Source organism: Trichechus manatus, unplaced genomic scaffold (genome assembly GCF_000243295.1).
Source record: "Trichechus manatus latirostris isolate Lorelei unplaced genomic scaffold, TriManLat1.0 scaffold00035, whole genome shotgun sequence".
NCBI lineage: Eukaryota > Metazoa > Chordata > Mammalia > Sirenia > Trichechidae > Trichechus > Trichechus manatus.
Genome location: NW_004443971.1, coordinates 15,870,438 through 15,897,534, shown reverse-complemented (window position 1 = coordinate 15,897,534; position 27,097 = coordinate 15,870,438). Strand labels below are relative to the sequence as shown.

The 27,097-nt window shown below is 38.0% G+C and overlaps 1 protein-coding gene across 1 annotated transcript in view; it reads right to left on the bottom strand.

Annotated features, from left to right (window-relative positions):
• Positions 1-26,551, bottom strand: part of KIF14 (kinesin family member 14) — an 83,022-nt gene extending 56,471 nt beyond the window's left edge. The window contains exons 1-15 of the mRNA XM_004375316.3: positions 26,513-26,551; positions 23,351-24,557; positions 21,477-21,731; positions 20,516-20,603; positions 13,296-13,394; positions 12,245-12,297; positions 11,169-11,199; positions 10,605-10,712; positions 9,649-9,765; positions 9,203-9,318; positions 7,889-8,061; positions 6,686-6,833; positions 6,369-6,432; positions 3,779-3,963; positions 352-454 (exon numbers count right to left, since the gene is read on the bottom strand). Coding sequence (XP_004375373.1) covers positions 352-454; positions 3,779-3,963; positions 6,369-6,432; positions 6,686-6,833; positions 7,889-8,061; positions 9,203-9,318; positions 9,649-9,765; positions 10,605-10,712; positions 11,169-11,199; positions 12,245-12,297; positions 13,296-13,394; positions 20,516-20,603; positions 21,477-21,731; positions 23,351-24,441 — 2,631 coding nt within the window. The 5' untranslated portion in view covers positions 24,442-24,557; positions 26,513-26,551. The remainder of the gene's footprint in view (positions 1-351; positions 455-3,778; positions 3,964-6,368; positions 6,433-6,685; positions 6,834-7,888; positions 8,062-9,202; positions 9,319-9,648; positions 9,766-10,604; positions 10,713-11,168; positions 11,200-12,244; positions 12,298-13,295; positions 13,395-20,515; positions 20,604-21,476; positions 21,732-23,350; positions 24,558-26,512) is intronic.
• Between the last annotated feature and the right edge of the window lie 546 nt (positions 26,552-27,097).

Sequence of the window (27,097 nt, the reverse complement as noted above, 5' to 3'; positions counted from 1 at the left end):
GGATCTGAACCGCCAACCTTTTGGTTATCAGCCTGAGCTCTTAACCACTATACCACCAGGGCTCCATATATCTATATATGTATATATACAAACACCATATGTCTCAGTTTGCCTATGACAGTCTGGTTTATGATTGTTCTTCTGATGTAATTATTAATAATTCTCTCAAAACTGTCCTAATTTGGGCACTATTAAACAATTATCTGGAAACCCTGGTGGTGTAGTGGTTAAGAGTTCAGCTGCTAACCAAAAGGTCAGCAGTTCGAATTCACCAGGTGCTCCATAAAAACCCTATGGGTTTTTTTGCTCAAGGTCAAACAATTTCTTATATTTTAGCATTAGTCAACTTACATGATGTAACACTGTGGCTTCCAAAATATGTCTTCCATTTACATAAGTCTTTGCTTCCCCAACTGGGATAATACTCACTGTCCCATCAAAATTTTCGATAGCACTGTAAAGATAAGAGGCACATTGTTACAATTACAGCACATGTTAAAAATATGAAAGAGGCAATGCAGGATAATCCTGCTTGGGTTATTCTTTTGGTATTAAAGTTCATGTCAGTTTGTTACACCAATAATTTAAAATTCTTTTATTTCGCTCCAACTAGATTTTGATGTTTTGGGGAAAAATAAAGCCTGGCCCCTCTAAGCTATATTTGAAGCAATTCTATTGAATGTATTTTGATTATAACCATTTTTAAGAATATACCAACCCCTTCTCCCCAAAATGAAAAAAAAAATTCATAGAAAAAACTTCAGGGGAAAAGCTTATTAAAATATTAACAGTGGTTACCCATGAATGGGGCAGTTTTAAGTGTTTTTATTTTTTTTCCTCTCATGAAAAATCTTACTCCTTAGTCATTTAATTCAACTGGACCCTGACCAGAAAATCATCTATAAATGCTACATGTTCCTTTCAGTCTTTATATCCAGAGAACAGCAAAGAAACTCCAAAGTCCAATTCCTCTTCGGGTAAACTGGATAGAGAGAAAGAGAAAACTGAAGCAAAAGCTGAGTCCCAACCAAAAAACTCTATAATTAGGTTCCAAGATCTGTAATTCAAGACTAATAGTTCAACTAAATCATTTAGAGAAAAGAATAATTCACCCTCAGGCAGTTATTCCCTCCCACCAGTCGAGTGTCCTAACCAGGTAAAGGTTTAAGCAACATCTTCTTGCTCCAACCCCTTTCCTTTCCTAGTTCTATCTACTCTCCCATCAAAATTCCTTGGTCTACCATTCTGGAACCTCCACAATCTGACTCCAACCACCAATCTCCCTTATTTGCCATTATTTTACCAGAAGAACCCTATCTCACACTCAGTCAAACAATTCAGTATCATGAATTAGCTTTCCTCCTTTGTTGGAGTCATTCCTTCAACATAGGCCATCCTTTCCCTTATCTCCATCATCCTTCAACCCAACTGAAACACTAGAGCTCTAAGAAGATTTTCTTTAGGTCTCAGCTGGAAGTGGACTCTTCCTTCTCTTTACTTTTAAGCACTAAGTATGCAGTACTCATCTAACACAATATACAGTGATGGGTACGAAGGTTCCTATATTCCTTGTACCCTCACATGCCAGATATGTATCAACAGTGAAGATAGACATGAAACCAGCTCTCAAGGAGTTTACACTCCAGGGAATAAGACAAAGATTGATGAGTGCACTAAACAGGAACGAACAGAGGGAGAAGCAAGTGGGGGCTTCCTCATCCCCTACTAGACTCTTAACTCTTTCAGAGCTTGTTCTTTATCTTTGACACTGATGGACGTAATACTGTATTTCTGTTATAGAAAACAATTAATAGAAGAGCAAAAGGATCTGAAGAACAAGGGGATTTTCTCTACCAGATATAAAGATTTATTATAAAGCTAAAGTAACTAAGACTATGGGGTATCAGAGAGAAGAAACAGACTCTCAAATTTTTGGAAATTTGTTGTATGAGCACTACAGATCACAAAAAAAAAGCAATATACTATGTGTCGCTATGAGTCAGAATTGACTCAATGGCAACGGGTTTGGTTTGGTTTTTTTGGTATTTAATGTATGATACCGGGACAACTAGCTATTACATGGAAAACAAATGTATCTAGATCCCAACTACTTATCCAATAAAAAATTCCAGACAACTTAAGAACTTAAATGTGAGAACAAAACTTCAAAACATCTATAAGAAACTTTAGAAGAATATCTCTATGATCTCAATGTAGAAAAGATTTCTTAAACAAGATACAAAAACTGACAACCATAAAGGACAAAACTGATAACATGTACTACAATAAAATTAAGAACTTCCATCCACCAAAAGGCACCATAAGAGAGGGAAAAGGCGAATCATACACTCATTAAGAGATACCTGCAACACATAAAACCCATAAAGGTTTGGCCAACAGAATATATAAAGAATTCCTACAAATTATTAAGAAAAAAACAAGCCAACTGAAAAATGGATAAAAGACATGAACTGGCAAGTCACAGATGAGCAAACAAAAAGGCCAATGAATATATGAAAAGATGACCAACCTCTTTATTAATGAAATAAATGCAAAACGAATCCACAATGAGATACCAATTCACATCCACCAGATTGGCATAAATTAAAGTCTAACAGTACCAAGTGTTGACAAGGATGTGGGGCAATGGCTGTCCTCTGCCAATGGGAGTAGAAACTGATAATCATTTTGGAAAACAATTTAAAATTACCTAATAAAGTTGAAGATGCACATATCCCACAATCAAACAACTTTACTCCTAAACATATACTTTAAGTGCTTCATAAACTTTTTAAATTATTATTATACATACTTAGAAAATTATAATATTTATACAGCACATTGGGATAAACAGAGAGGCTGCTCATAGTTAGAGCTGACTGGTCTTGCAGCTCAGGCCTCCCAAGTTCCTACCAGGTGCCCTGAGAGCTCATAAGGTCATTATCTCAGCCTAGCAACTGGGACAATCTCCCTAGAGAAACTCTTCACATTTGTACCAGGAGACATGTATACAAATACAAAAAGAAATATTGTGGTAGCAAAAAAATTAGAAACAACCCAAATGTCTATCAGCAAAATAAATAAATTATAATAATATAACAGATAAATTCATATACTGGAACGGAATGATTCATAGCCATGAAAATGAAAGAACATCAACATGGATAAATCTTGAAAACAATGAAGAGCCAAAACAGTTTATATACACTACAGCCCCAACAACACATACAGTATCATTCTATTCATGTAAAGGTCATATGAAACAAAACTTTAAAATTGGCAATCCAACCAAAAATTCTGTCATTGAGATGGCTAGAAGTTTTCTTTCATTTACAAGATTATACTTCTAAAAAAAAGACAGTGTGTCCCAAAAACAGATCAAATACACCAAGACAAAAATATATACCCATTGCCATCGAGTTGATTCTGACTCACAGGAACCCCATAAGACAGAGTAGAAATGCCCCATAGGGTTTCCAAGGAGCAGCTGGTGAATTCAAACTGCTGACCTTTTGGTTAGCAGCTGAGCTCTTAACCACTGTGCCACCAGGGCTCCAAGACAAAAATAGACAGCATAATATTTGACATTGAGAGTAACTGACCTACAATGCTTACAAACACTGAGTATGCCTGTTTTTCCTGGCTACAAGATGAGTTTGAAGAATTATATAAAAGAATCATTATAAACTAATGCCTCATGTGAAGGTAACCACATATTAACAAGATATGAAAGATATGGAAAAAGGAACAGATGCCTTATTTAAGAAGATTAACCTACCAATGATCATCAGCAATCAGCACCCCAGATAACTGAATATCACGGCTTGAGTTTGGTTTATACTTTCCAACTGTAGTTTTTCCTTCTTTTATCATATATAGCAACATCTCCGATAGCTGAGGATCTTCGTTGAGATTGACAAGGTTTGGCAAGTGGTTGTCCATTTGAAAGGTAATTCCTGCTTTCTAGTGAAAGTCAGAAAAAAATTAAATTTAACCATAAACACAAAATTTATAAACTCACCTAAAATATATGGTCTAAGTTAAAAATTTAAATCATTCTATGTGAAGTCTCAATAAATTAAACGTTCCTTAGAATCTCTCCCTCCTTCTAAGGATCTCTCCTTCCTGACTTCCCTATAACTGTTAGAATCATACTCTGAGAAGCCTAGAGTTATACTGATTCTTCATCCTTCACCATCCTCAGCCCATTCACATATCAATCCATCACCAAATTAGGCCAATGTCTTTAGAATGGATCGGTTCCTTGTTTTGCATCCTCACTGCCATCACCTTAGTTCAGGTCCTTATCAACTCATGTCTGAACTACTATAGCACCCTCCTGATTGCCCTGCCAACAATTTCTCCTGTTTTCAAGCCATCTTACATCCTATACGAGATTAATTCTCCTGCAAATGTACTCTCAAAATGTTAGTTCCCTGGTCAAACATTTCAATGACTTCTCGCTTCCTATAAAACTCAAATTCCTTGGCCTGGAAATGAAGCCCTTAATAAACTAACCATAACTTATATTTCCAATTTTATCACCTTATGACCTTACATAAGCTGCTTGCTCCAATAAAACTGATCCACATCCTCTCTGCTAAGTATACCTTAAACTTTTCCTCCTTTACTCTCATGCAATTTTCCCTTCCTAAAGTGCTCTCTTCGTTTTCTCCAGGTATCAAGATCTGACCCAAGCTTCAACTCAAATCCACCTCTTCTATGAAGCCAGACCGGCCATTCCTATGGAATTTTCCTCCCTTCCTCTGAATCCTTATAGGACCTCCCTACCTAGCATTTGAAATATTTCCTTTACTGCCAATACCTTTGCTCTTGACTCATCTTCTCCAATCTCTTTTAGAACCTCATTCCACTAAGGAGCTGTTTCCTATAAAAATGTTCAAGTCTCCCTCATCCTTTAAACAAATAAACACAAAACAAACAAACCCTTCTTTCAACTTCAAAGCCCCCATCTCTGACTCCTGCAATTCTCAACTAAGACTTTCAGAGTCCCTATGTGTGGCTCTGTTTTTTTCATCTCTCAGTCATCCCTCAACTCACCGTCATCCAGCTTCTTCCTTCCCCACTACGCTGAGCGGACAATTTCACAGTGGCAATACACACAGTTCAGAAACTTGGGAGTCATTCTTGACTTTTCCGTTTCTCTCAACTCCCACATCCAGAAACATTCCCAAGTCGATTACTCTTACCTCCTTTCTATCTCTTGACTCCAATTCCTCCACTATCCAATCACACTGCCACTGCCCGACTCCAAGCGCTGATCATCTCTTGCCTTAACCACAACAGTAGCCTCTTAACTCTCTCTGTTATCACTAGTCTTCCCTCCCTTAAATCCATCTTTCACTCTATGACCAGAAGAGTCTGTTTAAAATACAAGTTTGCTCATGTCATTCCCCTTCCATTTAAAACCCTTCAATGGCTCCCAATCGCCTAAGTCCAAGTTCCTCACCACATCAAGGTCTGAACCCTGCATCTCTCTCCAGTCTAATCTCTGCCACCAGCTTTAATTTCCAGCCATACAAAATATCTTAATTCTCTGGACTTCCAAGCTATGTTGTGCCTCCATGCCTTCAAACACAGTATTCCTCTGCTGCTTAGTGTGCATCACACTGCTTAGTTGTCCCTTCCTCCTTGATAAACACCCTCCTCAAAGTTAATTATTCCCTCCTCTCTCCTGCATCTCATACTTTACACTGCATTAGGTTGAGTTATAGGAAACTGCCGGCATTTTTTTTTTTACTTACAAAAACGACAATTTCATATAGCTCAGCCTAATTAAGTCACATCACATTTCAGGCATCTATTTACATTCTGTAAACCTCCCTCAAGGAGCCCTGGTGGTGCATCAGTTTAGCGCTTGGGGGTAGTTTGAACCCACTCTGCTGCTTCGCAGGAGAAAGACCTGGCAATCTGCTTCTGTAAAGGTTGCAGGCAAGAAAACCCTATAGGGAAGTTCTACTCTGTCACATGGGGTCACTGTGAGTTGGAATTGACTGGATGGCACCCAACAACAATAACTACAAACCTCCCTCTGGATCACGAGCTTTCTGAGAGCCAGAACTGCATCTTATAAACTTTGGCTTTCCTTGTTCCTGGCCCAGCACAGATACACAATAAATATTTGTTGAGCCAAATTGAATACAACTATTTATATTTCAACTTTCCAACTAGCTTATGGACTGAAAGCAACCACAATCTAGATCTTAACAATTCTTTATATTAATTCTCTTTATGGTATTCCTTTGTACAGAGTCAGTATACAATAAGTATTTGAGAAATTAAATTTACATATTTACTGGCATATTTCTCTTTTCTTTTCAAATCAATTTAGAAAGCTGAAATGATACCTGTAACTCTTTTGTTTCTTGAAGTTTTCTTTTTTCAGCTTGTTCAAACTTTTCTTTCCATACTCTTTCCAAAGACAAATAAAACAACAGAGTTAGAGACATCCGAATATATACGATTGAGAATCAGGAGGCTAGGTCATCAGGAAAGATTAGGGAACAACCTAGAAATATTTAAAAATATGTTTGTCTGCGGGTAGGGTGCTCCATTCATACAGAAGGTAGGGAGGAAGATAGACTCAGGGTCTTCTTCAGGCCCCCACTGGCCCTATGATTCCAAGGAAATACATTGAAAATGTAAAGTGTTGACTATACCCCACCTTTGCATTTCTGCCATATCTTTCTCCTGCTGATGCAGTTTCATTCTTAAGGATGTTATTTCTTGCCGACAGAGCCTGTATCGTTCAGGGTCGATATTTCGATTGTTTCTTTGAGCAGCTTTTAGCTTTTCAATTTCTGCTTTCAATTCTAAATATTTATAAAAAGATGTGTGATAAATCACATTTGATATATAATAATTTCCATATCAGGCATAATCCTCTCATCTTCTATTTTATTTGAATTATTAAATAAAACAGAATATTTGCAGAAATCAGTTTTACTTTACTTACATGAGCTATATACCTCTATAGAGCCTTGACCTGAAAAAGTGCTCTCATATTAATGGGTTTTCCCCCTCCTAAGTAGGATGGCCAAAGTGGGATGCTCTTGAGAGGGAAAGGGGGCACTATTAGTAACACTATGACAAGCTGAGATTGTCCCTGGCGAAGTGTACTCGTAAGACATGTTGGATAAAGATCAAAGATTTTTTAACCTGGAATTCAAAATAGTCATTTCTAATGAAAATGGTTCCATTTGTAAAATAGAGGGGATCTAAAAGGGAAGGGATAAACCATGATATAGAAAACTCTACTCTGAATCCCACTTCCAAAGTGTCCATTCACCTTCTGCTGCAAAAAAGGGCCAGAGAACAAACGGGTATGAAAAGATGGTGGTTCCACATAAGCAAAGATAAAACATGGTGTAAATCAAGATTCCTTGCAGGTATGTAAAGTCTACCCTAGGTGGGTGATTACCAAGGCATAAATAGAAAGTAGTATTTAGCATAAACAAACTTAGGCCTATGCTAGAAACTCTAGATCAAACAGCCTTTGGATCGACGGACTAAGCAAGAACAGAGCTGATGAATGGAATGACAATGGAGGAAAGGACGTAAGAAAAAAATAATAATAAACAACTATTGTTAATTTGCGACACACATCTGTACTCAGTCTGTAAAATTTTTTTTCTATGCCTGCTGTTTCCCATTTACTCACACTCCACTATGATCGTTTTCTTCCATATTACTTATTCTTTCCCACTGTCCTACCTTCCTCCATCACTGTGGAATGATGACTAGAATCCATTATAAGTAGGTATAGAAAAAAACTGATTTTCTTAAATTGCATATTTCCAAGACTAGAATTTATTTGTGAGACTAAGCTGTTGCAAAGTAATTTTTTAATTTTTAGAAAAATAGTCACCTCTGATTAACTTAGCATTCATATCTTCATTCACTTTGGCAATGTTGACTATCAGACGGGCTTGGTTAGCATATCTAAGCGTGCTTAGTGTTTCATCTATATTGCTGGCAGCAGGACTGATCGTAGCAATCATTGCCGTTTTTGAATTTCCACCCAGACTTTCTTTTAAAAGCCTTCGAGGAAAAAAAAGTCATAATTAGACTTTGCTTCACAAAAACCTAATAACAGTGATTATCTAGAAAGTACAAAACAAACAATATGCTCTTAACTCAAATACCATTTTAATAATTTTTGGTATCTGTAGCTATATTTAGATCTCATAAGCCCTCTATTTTCTCTTATATTTTTTATATTGTTTCACAAAGAATAATCTATACAGAGATTTTAAAATTTGGTTAGTTATCAGATATTTAGTAAGAGACCTCTCCCCTTCCTAGACTGCAAGCGACTTCAGGAAAGGGACTGTGTCTGGGTCATCTGTATATCTCCACTGCTACCACAACCTTTTGGAGCAGGCGCTCAATAAATGTCAAAAATAATGTACGGACTAGAAACCAAAATTTTGTATTCTACTATACGCAAAAGGCTTATTTTAAGGGAAAAGAGAGTATGAGACTAAAAAGCATATGTACTTCACTATTCTTAACTTTCAAAAGGCTTGAAAAAAATCTGACTTTCCCCTATAGGTTTCGAGGTGGCAACCACATTATAAAAAACCAATTATAAAGACACATTTCTGTCAAATAGAGATGCAGTCCTTATCAGAATTATATATAAATGTTTGTCAGAATTGGAAATTAAATCTAAACAGATGTAGCTTGAATGTAATATATCTAAAATTAAATCATATTCATTAATTAAAACATGTATTGAGCACCTATATGCTAACCAGTGGGTACTAAGCAAACAAAAATCATTTAATTTCACTTTACACACAGCAATGTTTGGTGATACCATATATGTTCACACAGTAGGCACTAATAAACACAATACCAGTTGCTTACGCTCATATAGCACATCCTATACATTAAGAGTTTTACATTAATCATTTGATCCTCGTTACAACCCTAAGATAGGTGTTGACATTATCCTCATTTTCCAGATGAGGAAACTGAGGCTCAGAGTATTAAGTGATTTGCCCAAAGTCACAGAGCTTGTAAGATGCAGAGCTGAGATTCAAATCCAGTTTGGTTCCAGTCTATACTGTTAACCACTAGGCTATATTCCTCCTCTAACCCACCCAGTGTTATATGAAGTAAGTCTATTATTTTTTTCTCATAGTATTCATTGTATTTTACTTCAAAAGATACTTGCCATGTAAGAACAGATTCACGATAAGGAACAAAAACTCTCTTTCGGTTCGCTTGTTCAGAGAGTGCAGATATAACCTTTCCCAAAGTTAGCAAGGACTTGTTAATACTCACACCTTCCTACATACAAAATAAAAAAATACATATGTAAGTTTCAAATAACTGCTCAACAATAAATTAATTTCACAAATGTATTTCTTCCTTTGTATAATTCTGAATAAGTACTTTCTTCCATAAACTACCAAGTTCCTATGACTCAAAATTTGCTAAAATATTTCTGTGAAAAATAATCATAACCACAGTGTATGCATCCCTTTTTAAACCACAGCAATGTATTCCATAGGCTGCAGATAAGATACTTTTTTTAGTAAGTTTATTCAGTTTGCAATCTCCTGAAAATAATGCCTTCAGGAATAAGTTTCATCAAAATGAGAAAGGCACCACATTCACCTTCAGCCGATCTCCACCAGTGTGAGCCATACAGCAGCGCTCACTGCCCGCCAGATCTATGAGGTTTATGCGGCTCGTGATTCTGTGATCATGCTCTTCGCCTTCCACAAACTCTGTCTGTAGCAAAATGATATTAAAATAATTTAAGTTCTTCAGTGACTTGCTATCAATAGACACCTTCAAGAGGGAAAATTATGACTACAAACATTCTTTTTTTTTAAAAGCATCCCTTCTTGAATCTGTGATAATTTCATAATGCATAAATACTCACATATTCTACTGAAAAGAATACATTGAGCAGTGGTTGGATTATGCCAAAATAAAAGAAATGGCTTTAAAAGGATAAAAACCCACAACTACTCAGTTACATAAAGGAAACAGTAATAGAGGAAAAGTTTTACGCACAAATGTGTTGTTTATCCCAGCATTATAATGGCAAAACATTTAAAAACAACATAAATTTCTAACAGTAGAGAAAAACTTAAGGAATTATAATATTTAATGGAATATTATATGTATAGTTATTTAAAAATGATCCTTGCAAAGAATTTTAATAGCATAAAATTGTTGCAGATTTTATAAATTTGTTTAAGTGTGATTATAAAACAACTGAAAGATTACATATCAAAACGTTTTGGGAGGTTTTATTTGAGTAGTGGAACCCACAGCAGGGTTTTTTTTTGTTTTTTTTTTTTTAAATCTTTTTACTTTGTCATATGTTTTTCCAAATACTCTGCAGTTACCAGGTATTATTGATTTAAAAATAATGGGAATAACACACGGCCATTATATACTGAAAGTCATTCAGTTATTGTATATACTTCCTAAAATCCGGTTCTATTCATATATTGATATAATAGTGCTTTTATTTTGATTTAAAGAAAAAAATTAGAAAACCATGAAATTTAAATGTATTTACTATCATATCTAAGAAAACAATCACCAAAAAAAAATACCTTGGTCTGGGTCATCACCAGGGTAAAAACGGAATGAGATCGGGAGCTTTTATCATTCATACCAGTAGCAGCAGTTGCTCTTTGTTTATTTCCCAATTCTAGCCAACTCTAACAACAAAGAAGCGAGGGAGGTCAGAGCTGCAGACTGTAATTTACCGGAACAAATTATGGAACAACAAAGCTAAGTAAGCACATCTGGTAACATATACACTTTTATAATTAGTTTATAAAATGAGATTATTAATGTTTATCTTTTAATAATTTGTATTCCCATTGTCTATTTTTTCTTTTCTGTCACAGAAATCTAAGTTAGAAAATAATACCTTTAAAAGGCTATTTCTATAACTCCAAACTGGCATAATGGTCAATTTTTTTTTTTTTTAAATTTGGAAGAGCAATTCTTTTGATTAAAGTTTAACCAACAAAATCAGTTCATGATAAATTAACAAAATTAATCTTCTATTTATGTGAACAGCAATTAAGGAGAAATATTCTTATGAATATTTATCATTATGACCTTTCTATCTAATGAAAAGAAGACAAAACACAGATAATCAGTCTTACCTGGATATCAGAATAAGAACTCACAACATTCCTATTTAAAAAAAAAAATAAGATTTTACTGATGACGATACTCTTGTTCTCTTAAAATAAGAATAACCTTTATACTAATTCTCACAGAATCTTTCATTTACCCCATTTTTAAAAGGAAGGAAATAATGGTTTTCTGTGTGTGTATGTGTGTTTTGTGTGTGTGGTAAAAATATATATAACAAAACACTTGCCATTTCAACTCTTTCACATTGTACAATTCAGTGACATTATGTTCATCATGCTGTGCAACCATCAACACTATCCATCACCCTTAACAGAAACTCAGTGTCCCTAAGCAATGACCCTCTTTTTCTCTTCTCTCCCACCCCTGGTAACCACTAATAAACTCTGGTCTCTATAAATTTACCTATTCTAAAAACAACGTTTTAATTGTACCAAAAAGTATGATTTTTCTTAATACAACGAAGTATCTCAGCATCTTATCATTATAATATTAAGTCTATAATCATGAAATCAAAAGATTTACCTTACGTGCGTGTGTGCGTGCGCACGTACAAGCACACACACACGTTTGGGTCTCAACATAATCCTGGGTTTAATAAATGGAGCTGAACTCATACCTAATCACTTTTTCTTTCAAGAAAAGCACTCGGAGTGTTGAAAGACAAACGACTCTTAACACATATCAAACAACTCTGAGCTCATCTTAGCACCTTCTCCTCTCTCCACCTTAAAGTAATCGGTATACAAAGCACACTGAGAGAGAAGGTTTAACTTAATGGGGAGCAAAGAAGGTGAAGGGAAGAAAAATCAAATACTTATTTCATACTCAGTGTAATTACTACTCTATGCCAGGCACTTTATAGATGCTGTGAAAAATACAAATATGAAAACAAAGAGCTAACACTCTATTTAGAGAGAGAGAGAAGATTTAATTGAATAATAGTAAGGGTAGAAGGCTAAATAGTTATCCAGGGTTTCAAAGCTGGGGAGGCAAATGAGAATAAAATAAGGATTATGGGAGAACAACATTCCCTCCATTCACTTGTTTTCTCCTCCTTGCTCTTGTGGAGCCAAACACTTACGTTGAGAGCGCTTCCACATAGGGTCCAGAAATAGGATGCTCCCTCACTCTCAGCTAGCAGAAGCAAACATTAGCACCATTAAGTATATGACAAATATTTCACAATAAACATAACTTTAAATGATTATTACTCTATATTTTGAGTTTAAAGTAAAGAGATCCATCTTTCTTATGTCCGGAAATAAATATAAAGGTTCTCACAAAAACAAATCCATAAGGCACTGAGAAACTGCCTCAACACCACAAATTTGCACAATATGCAACAGTATAGTATAGCATCAGATGACTTACAGTGTTTTCACTCTTAAGTTAAATCCTGCAGTAGCTATTATTTATACGTTTTTAAGTAGCTCTCTAAACATGTTCACTAAATTTCAGGCATTTAACCTTTTCTTCATTTTTACATTACAAATTTTAAACTTTGTGCATGACCAGAAATTCAGAAACACACAGAAGAAAATGCCAAGTTTTATTTTTGAAGTTCCTTGATTTTGCCAAGAGTAAGCTGCATGACCTTGGGCAGGTCAACTGACCTCTTTAGATTTTAGATTTTTGTATTCCAAGGTTCTTTTCAAAATTAAACATTTTTAATTCAAGTAGCAGTTTAAAAAAAAAGAAAAAAGCCTCTGTATTTGTGAAATTTCACAAAAACAATTCTCTATAAAATATCAATGTGCTAAATAATCCAGTGAAATACATATTCCACAATAAAAAAAAGATTTTAAAAACTTTTACTTCTTTTTTGGCTTTTTTCAGACTATTAGGTTTAGATGTTTGATTTAAGTGGTCTAACTCAGTCTTGTAACAAACAGTTTATCTTTTACACAATACTTGATTAAAATAAAAAGAGGTATTTAAATAACTAATTTCCACTAATGATGTTCAGCCTATTTACTAAATAACAAAGAAGTTAGACTATTAATTGCAAGCATTTGCTATGATAAAATAGCATTTAGTAAAAATTTAAGCCATATTATCTTGAAACCTCATCTAATTCCATGCATTTATAAAAACAGAAATCAAAGACAAAAAATAAATTGTTTTAATCTTACCGGTTGCTTCCTCTGCCCATTATCACCTTTACAAACCAGGAGGTCATGAATTTTTTCATTATATACTTCAAAGAAGCTCATTTCAAGGTGATAGCTGACCTAGTAGGAATAGAAACACAGTATACAATTTATTTTAAAAGCCCTTGCATTTCTTCTTATTAACCTCTAGGTAAGGTTCATTTCAATCTAATAAGCATTTCTTAAATATCTACCTACTATGTGTATGTCTTTAGGTTACAGTTAGAAGAATAAAAAGAAATGTAGGAGCCCTGCGGGCTTGGCTACTACCCAAAACGCTGGCAGTTTTAATCCACCAGCCACTCCTTGGAAACCCTATGGGGCAGTTCTATTCTGTCCTATAGGGTCGCTACGTGTTGGAATCGACTTGACGGCAATGGTTTTTTTTGTTTTTAAAGAAGTGTAAGACAAGGTTCCTTCCCATGAGGTTACTACCATCTCAGAGAAATACAACATACCCTTCCAAAAAGAAAATACAAGAGCAATAAAAAATTAAGAAGCAAAATGACAGACAATGACTATAAATAAAATGACTAATCAGAGAGGGGAGAAATTAGGGTGGCCAGAGAGGCTGGGGAAGAAGAAAACAGGATATGAGGTATGAGAGATGGAGTGGGTTGGACCAGATAGAGCGGGTAAGGCATTCTTTGCAAGAGGAGGACAGCAGTAATTGAACATGAATATGCCCAGGGCAGGAAAGAGACCCAGTATGTTGGCATTTCATCCGATAGGATGGAACCTTAAATCAACAATTCTTCCTGATTGGGGCAGAAAGCAATCATCAGACCAAGTGGGGCTGAGCTTCCCCTCCTTTTGACTCAGAAAGACAAGGTGTAAAGGCCACAAAAAGAAAAATTTCCTTCCACTAGCGTTTTTGACAAGGCAAGATTTCTTTATTAGAGAAATAAGTTTCATCTGCGGGCTCCGAAGTGGGCCAGCAAGCATCCAATATTAACAGAAACGTAAGCTTCAAGGAAGTTTCAAAAATTTAATTCAAAAATTTCAACTCACCAAATATTTACTGGGCCTCACTAGGTACAAAGCACTCTTCTAGCTGCTGTAAAGAATCTGATATGACCCAGACATAGTCTTTATTCTCAAAGAACTCACAATCTAATCAGAGATACATACAGTACATGAGTGAGACAAGGCAGAATATAGTTGGTGTCATGGGAGAGAAAAAAGCACTTTCAGACCAGGGAACACCAACTAAGTATAAGGTCATTTACAAATGCTACTGATATTGGTACGGAGGCTCAGAATTCAACAAGCATGTGTGTTTATTATATATAATCCACCGTATTATGTCAGGAAGGGGCCCTGGTGGCACACTGGTTAACTGCTTGGCTGCTAATCAAAAGGTCAGTTGTTCGAACCCACGAGCCACTCCATAAAAGAAAGTTGTAGCAGTCTGCTTCCGTAAAGATTACGGCCTTGGAAACCCTATGAGGCAATTCTACTCTGTCCCATGAGTCAGAATCAACTTGGCAGCAATGGGTAATGGATATATCGTGGGGGCTCCAGAAGGACTTAGAGATGAAAATGTAGTGGGAGATGAGTTGAGAAAGGTAGGTGGAGCCACACTGTAGAGGACCATGCTTTTTCTTCTCCTTTGAGGCTCCTTCCATCACGTTGTTTCTATTCCCCCCATTCACATATGACCACCCTCTATTATTCTGAAATCCTATTCCAAAGTTGATATAACAGCAATCACTTACACTGAGCTCACTATGTACCAGGCAATATTCAAAACCTGTTATATAGATCAATTCATTTAATGCTCACAACAAACCTATAAGAAGTATGTCACCATCATCATCATCATCCCTGTTTTCAGGTGAGAACACTGAAGCACAGAGAGGTTAAGTAAATTGTTCAAGGTCATACTTCCAGTAATGTGATGGTGCTTAGATTCAAACTCAAATGATCTATCTCCAAAGTCCATGCTCTTAACCATTACACTTTATTCCTCTTAGTGATACAGTCATTCCATGCAAAATCTGGGCCTCCCAGTTTAATTTCACTCCAAAACCTCTGCCTCTACTACACTTCATTATCTGGTTTTCATTACCTTCAAACTACTCCCCCTCTAAAATCTTAAACACCTAATAGCGTACCCTGGCCCATAAGCCCACAACTTTCTCACTCCCTTATTCCCATTATCCTTGGATATTTCATGCTGTACTTTCCAAGCCACCAAATTTTCCCCTAATCTATTGGTCCCCCTTTTCCTTCTATTTTCAATTTAAGTACTAAAGGTGGGACCTTGGGGGAGGAGGGAAAATATGCAGAGGAGGGGCAGTGTATCCACAGAGGTGGACAGAATTCATCATCTGCTCCACTTTGCTCTTCCTCTTATACTCTCAATGAATGACATCAATGTCCATTCTGGTTCTCCAACGAGACACATTGATTCCTTCCTCCCTCACCCTCCGTTTCCAATAGCCATCAAATCTTATCAGTTCTATGTATTAAGATCTCTCAAATGTGTGCCCCCTGGTCCACCCCTACTGTCACCACCTTAGTTTAGCTCATCATGTCTTATCCAGTGTACAAGCCCCACTCCTGGCCTCTGCATCCAGTCCAGCTTCCCTTCAATCCATTCTCCACACTGCAGCCAGAGTAATCTTTTCTTAAACAGCAGACATGGTCAAATTACTTCCCTGCTTAAAATTCTTCCATATCCTTCCAGATTCCCGGGAGCATGGTTCAAAAAGTCCTTCATGAGTTCAGTTCTGCCTGTCTCTCTGTTTCATCTCAAACTCCATACTCAAAACAAAGAAAATACTTTGTAGATTCCCAAAGGTTCCCTGCTTTCTTGCTTTCAAATCTTTGCACATGTTGCCCTCTGCTTAAAATATTCTCCCTCTTCTTCACTTGGCTTGTAACTATGTGTACTTCAAAAATAAACTCAGTTACTCCTGCCTCTAGCTTTGTCTTCCTCTAGTCTTACATCTGTCTGTCGGTTTGTCACACTCTGGGGGTTGGCATGTTGCTGTGATGCTGGAAGCTATGCCAACGGTATTCAAACACAAGCAGGGTCACCCACAGTAGACATGTTTCAGCTGAGCTTCCAGACTAAGACAGACTAGGAAGAAGGACCTGGCAGTCTACTTCTGAAAAGAATTAGCTAGTGAAAACCTTATGAATAGCAGTGGAACACTGTCTGATATAATGACGGAAGATTAGCCCCTCAGGTTGGAAGGTACTCAAAATACGACTGGAGAAGAACTGCCTCCTCAAAGCAGATTGACCTTAATGACGTGGATGGAGTCAAGCTTTCAGGGCCTTCACCTACTAATGTGGCATGACTCAAAATGAGAAGAAACAGCTGCAAACATCCATTAATAATCAGAACGTGCAATGTACAAAGTATGAATCTAGGAAAATTGGAAATCATCAAAAATGAAATGGAACGCATAAACATTGATATCCTAGGCATCAGTGAGCTGAAACGGACTGCAATTGGCCATTTTGAATCAGATAATCATATTACTCTACTATGCCGGGGATGGCAACTTGAAGAGGAATGGTGTTGCATTCATTGTCAAAAAGAACATTTCAAGATCTATACTGAAGTACGACATTCTCAGTGATAGGATAATATCCATAAGCCTACAAGGAAGACCAGTTAATAGACTATTATTCATATTTACACACCAACCATTAAGGTCAAAGGTGAAGAAATTGAATATTTTTACCAACTTCTGCAGTCTGAAATTGATCGAACATGCAATTAGGATGCACTGATAATTACCAGTGATTGGAATGCAAAAGTTGTAAACAGAAAAGAAGGATCTATAGCTGGAAAATATAGCCTTGGTGATAGAAACGATGTCAGAGATTGCATAATAGAATTTTGCAAGATCAACAACTTCTTCATTGCAAATATCTTTTTTCAACAACATAAATAGCGAATACACACATGGACCTCGCTGAATGGAATACTCAGGAATCAAATCGACTACATGTGTGGAAACAGACAATGGAAAAGCTCAATATCATCCGTCAGAACAAGGCCAGCAATTGCTTATATGCAAGTTCAACTTGAAACTGAAGAAAATTAGAACAAGTCCACAAGAGCCAAAGTATGACTTTGTGCATATTCCACCAGAATTTAGAAAACATCTCAAGAATAGATTTGAGGCGTTGAACACTAATGACTGAAGATCAGACGAGTTGTGGAATGACATAAAGGACATCATACATGAAGAAAGCAAGAAGTCTTTAAAAATACAGGAAAGAAAGATCAAGATGGATGTCAGAAGAGACTCTGAAACTTGCTCTTGAATGTCAAGCAGCTAAAGCAAATGGAAGAAATGATGAAGTAAAAGCTGAACAGAAGATTTCAAGGGGCAGAGCGAAAAGACAAAGTAAAGTATTATAATGACATGTGCAAAGACCTGGAGTTAGAAAACCAAAAAGGAAGAACACGCTTGGCATTTCTCGAGCTGAAAGAACTGAAGAAAAAATTTAAGCCTCGAGTTGCAATAGTGAAGGATTCCACAGGAAAAATTAATTAAATGATGCAGGAAGCATCAAAAGATGGAAGGAATACACAGAGTTACTACACCAAAAAGAATTGGTCGATGTTCAACCATTTCAGGAGGCAGCATATGATCAGGAACCGATGGTACTGAAGGAAGAGGTACAAGCTGCATTGAAGGCATTGGCAAAAAACAGTGCTCCAGGAATTGACGGAATACCAACTGAGATGTTTCAACAAACAGATGAAGCACTAGAGGTGTTCACTTGTCTCTGCCAAGAAATTTGGAAGACAGCTACCTGGCCAACCAACTGGAAAAGATCCATATTTATGCCTATTTCAAAGAAAGGTGATCCAACCAAATGTGGAAATTATTGAACAATATAATTAATATCACATGCAAGTAAAATTTTGCTGAAAATCATTCAAAAGTGGCTGTCGCACTACATTGACAGAGAACAGCCAGAAATTCAAGCCAGATTCAGAAGAGAACGTGGAATGAGAGATATCATTGCTGATGTCAGATGGATCCTGGCTGAAAGCAGAGAATACCAGAAAGATGTCTACCTATGCTTTATTGACTAAGCAAAGGCATTCGACTGTGTGCATCATAACAAATTACCGATAACATTGCGAAGAATAGGAATTCCAGAACACTTAATTGTGCTCGAGGAAACTGTACATAGACCAAGAGGCAGTCGTTTGAACAGAACAAGGGGACACTGCATGGTTTAAAGTCAGGAAAGGTATGCGTCAGGGTTGTATCCTCTCACCATACTTATTCATTCTCTGTGCTGAGCAAATTATCCAAGAAGCTGGATTATATGAAGAAGAACGCAGCATCAGGATTGGAGGAAGACTCATTAACAACCTGCGTTATGGAGACAATACAACCTTGCTTGCTGAAAGTGAAGAGGACTTGAAGCACTTACTGATGAAGATCAAAGACTACAGCCTTCAGTATGGATCACACCTCAACATAAAGAAAACAAAAATCCTCACAACTAGACCAATAAGCAAGATCATGATAAACGGAGAAAATATTGAAGTTGTCGAGGATTTCATTCTACTTGGATCCACAATCAACACCCGTGGAAGTAGCAGTCAATAAATCAAACAATGCATTGCATTGGGCAAATCTGCTGCAAAAGATCTCTTTAAAGTGTTAAAAAGTGAAGATGTCACCTTGAGGACTAAGGTGCTGCTGACCCAAGCCATGATGTTTCCAATCACCTCATATGCAAATGAAAGCTGGACAATGAATAAGGAAGACCGAAGAATGGACGCCTTTGAATTACAATGTTGGTGAAGGATATTGACTATACCGTGGACTGCCAAAAGAATGAACAAATCTGTCTTGGAAGAAGTATAGCCAGAAGGCTCCTTAGAAGCAAGCATGGTGACACTTCGTCTCACATACTTTGGACATGTTATCAGGAGGGATCAGTCCCTGGAGGACATCATGCTTGGTAAAGTAGAGGGTCAGAGAAAAAGAGGAAGACCCTCAACTAGATGGATTGACACAGTGGCTGCAACAATGGGCTCAAGAATAACAATGACTGTGAGATGGCGCAGGACCGGGCAGTGTTTTGTTCTCTTGTACATGGGTCACTATGAGTTGGAACCAGCTCGATGGCACCTAACAACAAGAGTCTTACGTGTTCTCACAGCACCCTGTTCTTACTCTGCCATAGCATTTACTTTACTTAGTGTTTCATTGATTGTGATTGGCTGTTTACGGACCTGCCTCTCCCATTACACCACCAGCTTCCTGACTACAGGAACTGGGTTTTTAACTCTACATCCCAAAATCTAGCACAATCTTTTCCCAACTTTCTTTATCAGAAGACTTATTAGGGAGAAAGTAAGACAATTATAAATTCCCAGGCTCTACCCCAGACCAACTGAATCAGAATCTCCAGAAGAGATTTTTAACAACACACACAGACACACACACACACACACACACACACACACACACACAACTGGCCCTGCCACATCCTAGTGATTCTTATGATCAAGCAAATTTGGGAAGAAACAGATTGTCTGGCAAACAGTAAGTGCTCAGTAAATATTTGCTAATGTATGAATGAATGAATGAATAAGTGACAAGGGGAGCAAGCACAGGCCTTTCAGGTATGGTGCAGTAGAAAGAGCACAGCCTTTGAAGTCAAAGCTGGGTTCAAATTCCAACTTCACTATTCTCTTTCTGCTTCATATTGTGCAAAAGTTTATGCCTGTTGTCCTTCATTAAGTCTGTACACTTGCTTAACTACAAAGGCACGTATACCAGTACTACCACACTGTGAGCCATACACAGTTCGGCTGCTAACCAAAAGGTCGGCAGTTCAAATCCACCAGCCGCTCCCTGGAAACCCTATGGGGCAGTTCTACTCTGTCCTATAGGGTCACTGTGAGTCAGAATCGACTCTTCAGCAACAGGTTTACACATACACAAAAGGTATAAAGCAGAAAAAGGTAGAGAAGACAGAAGACATGACCCCCTCTATCACTGTACACCAGCAAGAATTGATTCTAAATTCAGAATCCCCACCCTTCCCTTCCATACCACTGTTGCAAAGGTGACCTAGATATTAGAATTGCATCTTCCATTAAGTATTTCCTTAGTTTCTTTAGTGACCATAACCCTGGTTTTAACTTAATTTGATTGCTTTCTAGTCTAATATGCAGGCTTGCACGTACTCTGAGAACATACCTCTTGGGTTTGCTTTTTAGCTACTTGAGCAAAAAGATCTTCACAAAATCTTGGAATTATTCCTGGTTCTTCACTAAATCCCATCATCCTGGAAAATACATTATGAATAAGGAGAAAATAAAACTAGTTAGTTGTGCATGTTTTTCTTTTAAATCCTTTCTGAGGAAATGAGCACGGAGGCAAGCTAATTAAATCTCATAGTTAATAGCTGAGAACTTGGGCTCTGAAGCCAAATCTGCCTCAGTTCATATCTTGATTTTACCACTGATCAACCTTGGACAAGATACTTAACCTCACTAAGCCTCAATTTTCTCTTCTGTAAAATGGGAACAATAGAAGTGTCTAATTCAGACGGTTGCTGTGACAGAGTACAAGTGAAACCTTTAGCACCAGTACCAAATCATTGCTGTCGAGTTGATTCTGACTCATAGGAACCCTATAAGACAGAGTAAAACTGCCCCATAGGGTTTCCAGGGAGCAGCTGGTGGATTCAAACTGCCAGCCTTTTGGTTAGCAACTGAGCTCTTAACCACAGCGCCACCAGGGCTCCAACCTTTAGCACAGTGCCTAGAATATAAGAAGAATTCAATAAATATTAGCTACCATTAAAATTCTGAGTATTTCCTTCTAGGACAAGTATTATCATAGCTACCATTTATTAGATGCCTTATTTTTAATTCTCACAATACTTACAAGATATGTAACCTCACTGGGCTTCAGTTTATACAAAAGATATAATAGTAAAATAAGGTCAATGATACTTACAAAGAAAACTATATCCCGTGTATAAACTGAAGTCCAAAGGTTGAGTAACTTGCCCAAGTTTGCAGAGCTAACATATAAAATAGCTGAGATTTGAGCCCAGATGTATGTGGTTTCAAAACTTTTTACCACACCATGCTGCTTCTCCTAACAGAAGAGTTAATAATTTCTGCATAATTATATTTGCAATAAAACTTACGTATATGATTTTCCAGATCCAGTCTGACCATAAGCAAAGAGACAGGTATTGTAGCCCTCAAAGGCTCTTTCTAGGAGTGGTACTGCCAGTGTCTCATAAACAGTTGTCTGGCTAGCATACTTAGGATGACATTCATCAAAAGACCAGAACGAAACATCATAAATAAAATTGTAAACTTGTTTCATGTCAGGATGCTGCACGGTTATTTCCTCTCCATTCATGAAGACCACCTGGGATGCTTTTTCCATCTTCTCTCTATAAAAAGAAACACAAAGAAAAAAATAAAGTTACAGTAATTATTTCGGGTATTATTCCCAAAATAAAAACTAGTTAATATAACATTCGTCGAAGGCAAACTAATTCTTTAATTTTATGTGGAAATGCAGACCAGCACACATAATTATAGTGAGTTTGCAAAATTTATCTCCGGTAGCTCCAATGCCACCAAGCAAAGGGAAAATGGGGTTCCAGATTTCTTTTACAGAAGATCTACCCTATTTTCACAAAATTTTTCCTCTTTCTTTTTCTCTTGAGATATCCTTTCTCCTATCCCACCTACTATAATCTACCTACACTCTTTAGTTTAAATCTGAACATTTGTCTTAAATATATTTTAAAGAAATTTTGGGGTATAAATCTACGTAAAAAATGGCATAAATTATAATTTCAGCAAACGCCATTTAACGTAAGTTTGAATCCTAAGTCTCCCCTGGCTACTAGCTGCTGTCACTATTAATACAAAGTTACTCCCTCATCTAGAGTCATGGATTTTCCTGTCCATCCTTCGTTTACCTCAGACTGGGGTGGAAGTCTTTCACGTACTCTAGATCTGCAGAAAAAGAATATGAGAGTCTTTGGCACCAGATATCGCTTTTCTTCCAGGCTCTACTTTAGATCAGAATTTAACCTGGAAACCCCTGCTTCATGTTTGACAAGTGCCCCCCCACCACAGCCCTGCTTCCAGGCTTGTCTCATGAGTCTGGAATCAGGCTCCTGGCCCTTCACCTTGTATTTTGTCCCTATCGGCTCCGTTCTTTACGTTACTTCTCTTCCTATCATGGTTCTTGAGGCCTTTCTGGGGAGCCAAATCAATTCCCTCTCAGCTCTCTCCCCTTATCATTAGCCCCACATTTTCACTAGTAAGCCCTCATAGCACTGTTATGACTTGCCTTTAACTAGATGGACCCTTTACGCTCAAACTAGAAATTCCTTCCCACTGCAATGGTCATCGTATCTTCTTCTTACTTGCTTAGACACAAATCAACAAGTTTAAAACTACTGACCCTGTCAAGTTTTTCAGTGTCTTCCCTTAATATATTTTAAAATACTTAAATGCCACATTCACATTTTGTCACATCCATCTATTTCAGCCCTACCCCTAATCTGTCACCCTCCCACCCACAATCACTTTTTGGAGAGAGAGTTTTGCCATCAGAATCAAACCTAATAAATCAGGGCATTTATAATTATAATCTATCTGAGATGATGGTGATGATCACTGTTCTGGAAAGGGATCTGGAAGGATCCCTTTGAGGAATGAGTGACCTGTTAGGGCTCTTTTGAAGGGAAAGGTAGAAGATCCTACCATAGAGTACAGATCTGAAAGCAGACTGTATTAGAGACTTAAATGACTCCTTCAGACTTTTGAAAAGCAACATGTCTAGAAAAAATTGGTGATTTAGAAAATAGTTTTTCAATTTTTTCATTTTACAGACAATCATTGAGAATAATCAACATACTACAACTAAATCTAAAAGTTATCTCTATATAAAAATATTGCCAGCAAGTTGGAAGATGCATGAGCACACTGACTCCAGAGGCAAGCCGCGTTCCATATCACTTGCTTGGACTTAGATTTTAAAAGGCGTACATACCTCTTGCTGAAAGGCCTTACGCGCACTGCCACGGTCACTTGACTATTCTCTACCTTTAAGGGGTCTGTTTCTGTATAGGTGTTCTGACCTGCGGTTTCTTCTTCAGGAGGGAGTGTACTTTCTTGTGACCTCTCACTTTTATTTACAAGAAGGGAACTTTTTGGTCTTTGTTTAACTTGAAGGCTGGGCACCCGATTTTTCAGTATTGATGCAACTGGGCTCTTAAACTGAGGCACACTGCACTTTGGTGTTAATCTGTGTTCTGTTACACATTTCACGGGTGTTCTTCCTTTTTCTAAGGGTCCCAATTTATTTGCTGAATTTTTCACAATGTCCTTCCCAATACTTCTAGGATGCAAGTTTTCTGTTCCAGATACTTTAATATCCAACTTGCTCTTAGTAGGTTTTATTGCCAAGCGTCCTGATCTAACAGCTTCAATATGACTCCGAGAACCAGTGGGTGCTCTATGACTTAAGTATTTAAGTGCAACATTTCCATTTTCATCACTGGGGGCTGAAAATGTTTCTTTGCATTTTTCATCAGTCATCATTTCAATGTGTTTTGAGTCCTCAGCTAAAGGTACAGAAGATACAACAAAAGAGTTTTTATCAGTATTTACAGTCTTCACATGTCTACTAGTTTCCTGGGAGGCATGTTTATCTTCTGTTTCACCTCCCGTTTTCTGCGTTGGTTTGCACTTTTCCACAGACTCTGTTTTAGCACGACGTTGTAACGTAAGACGTTTTGCAGCTGTCTTTTCAGTAGTGTCTCCCAACTCACTATCAAGCAAAGATGATTCTTTGTCCCTTTTAACTCTTCTCTGAAGTGTCAATCTACCTACAGGTTTAGGGGTCAGGGGTAGATCTCCTGTGTTTTTACAGGCAGAAATAACGTAAGTGTTATTTATGTCTTTGATCTTACTTGCAGATCTAAATAAAGGATCATCATTTTCGCATTCTGACATATCGGACTTTGAATGCAGCTTAAGTTGGCTACTGTGGGAGAGGTCATTCAATGAGGAATTCTTTTGGGAAGAAGGAATACCACGGATATCACTGTCATTTCGATTACGAGCACTGTATATTGACATTTTGGCAGCAAGTTATTTTAAAAACCGATGTTGTTGAAGAACCTAAGCTCGTCTTTGGATGGTTAGTTGACTTCCAGCCATTTCTTATGCAACAGTTTCTAAAAATAGCTGCTAACCTACTAAAAAAAGAAGAAAAATTAGATTGCACCGACTATAAACAGGCTTTAAAATACAGAGAACCTCCCACTTTTAAAGTAACTTCCCAGAGGAATACATTAGAATAAAGCAGTGATGATGACACTTTCAATCCCTCTCCTACTTGAGTGCTCTGTTACATGTGTGGTCCAAGGTACTGTCACTTCCAAACACTCTACCTCTTTATAGACACCAAACTCTGCCCTTCCTTTTTTTTTTTTTTTTTGTCCTCTCTGTCTCTTTGAGGACTGTTTTCCTCAATCTACCCACTTAACCACTTTATATGAATATGGCCGACAGATTATGTGCACCTCATTATACAGTCTCTAACAGTGGAACCACCACTTCTTCAGGGCTTCAACTGACACCTTTAGTCTCCAAGACTCAATCTCCAGCTCAAACATCACTTCCAAGCAGCTTCAGACAAATCTCTTCCCTCAAAGAGCTTACAATCATTATTCAACAAATAAATTCACTGAGTCCTCATTGTGTCCCTGGGTGGTGCAAATGGTTGACGCACTCAGCTGCTAACCAAAAGGGTGGCGGTTCAAGTCCACCCAGAGACACTTTGGAAGAAAGTCCTGGCAATCTCCTTCCAAAAAATCAACCATTGAAAACCCTATGGAGCACAGTCCTATTCTGACACACATGGAGTCACCACGAGTCAGAATCAATTCAACGGCAATTGGTTTTTCATTGGATGCCAGGCCCTCTGATAGTCAGTGGAGATTTCAAATAGAAGACCTCTGTTCTCATTTCCTTAGTCAAGAAGGAAAACACAGATTAACCCTTATATCAGGCCAAATGTACCAAGTGATTTATGAGATGTAAAAAGTGCTATGTCAGCAAAGATTACTCTTTTTAAGTAGTCTCAGTTTTGGGAGTCAGGAGAGAGCCTAAAGGAAACCCTAGCACCTAAGTCAGAGTCTGGAACAATGCATTTCTGTAAAAACCTGTGGAATGTATGCTGAATACAGGAATGTTTCCTGAAGGAGATTAAATTGAGAAATGTCACAAGGCAGATTATTCACAAATGAGTGCCACAGGCAATAATACACATTAATTGCTTGTGTTAGGAGAACTATGCAAGATTTGACAAGTAGACATTCTGCTCTCTAGCAGTTAGATAACAAATTAGACAGACGTGTTTGTAATTATATGTCAAGGATATCTATCAGGCATTAAAGTTTAGAAGAAAGAGAACAGCAGTGATAACCACTAAGAAATCTGGCTTCTAGTCTACTCTGCAGCAAACTCCTTATGCTGATATAAATAAATCTTTAAATTTGCTTGCCTGGTTCTAACTTGTAAAATAACACTTGCTCAAACTATTTCATAAGTTATTGGAATCCTAACAAATTAGAATAAGTTAAGGTTTAATGGGGCCCTGGTGGCTCAATGGTTAAGCGTTAGGCTGCTAACCAAAAGGTCTGCAGTTCGAACCCACCAGCCACTCCTTGGAAACCCTATGGGGCAGTTCTACCTATAGGATCGCTGTGAGTCAGAATCGACTCGACGGCAACGGGCAATGTTTAAGTAAATCTTTTAAAGTTCTACATAAAAGTCATCATTACAAAAAACTCCGTCAGGTTATAAGCATTCCGTCAACCTTTCAACTAAAAGTATAATAAAGGTACACGTGGGATCTCTACGAGTTGGAATCCACTCCGCGGCACCTAACGACAACAGCAACAACACACTATTCTGAGATGAATGTAAAGGTAAGAAAAAATCTGGCAATTCTATTGCAACTAAAAACTATTTGCAACTTACATAAATCAGTAAGGGTTTTTGTTTATGTGGGGAGTTTCGCCATCAGATTTTAAAGAGGACTGGAATTAATACAAGAAAAACAAGTCACAACCGACACCAAAACATCCCCATGATTCTGTTCTTCCTCAGCTGGTCACTACGAGGGTTGTGACAGGGAATGTACCTCTTAATGGCAACCGACTAGGCGAGACCCAACAGAAGAAGATTGAGCCGAGGAGCCCAGAAGTCCGGTTTTCTGGTCCCGGCAGAGCCCTTCCTCTCTGGGGGCCTCTTCGCCGCCGACCAGGAATTCCGGGGAGAGTAGGGGGACCGGAGCTCAGACCACCCATCCACACTGCAGCGGTCGTCCGCAGGAGAAGCGCCCGCACTCTCCCTCAAGAACCCTCTCTTGGCGCCTCCGAAGGGTCCACCACCTCGGGGACCCCTCGAAGCCGCTCACACATCACTCACCACCCGGCTGCCGGCTCCTGCAGAAGCCACAATTTGAATGGCCGCCCCGTCTTCTGATTGGCTGCTGGAGGTCGCGTCGGGCGACGCGCCTGGGCTTCCTCCCGCCCCCCGGAAGCGCCTGTGGTTGGGTTTCAGGTCGCTGGGTGTAAACCCTCGACCCGCCCCTCCCTCAGCTCCCAGGCAACGGGTTCCGCCACTCCCCGCCGGCGCCGCTTTCTCGTAGAGTTTGGGCCCGTTTAATTCCGACTGGAGAAAGAAGCGGAGGTCCGCGCTGCTGCGGACAACCTGCAAAAATGGT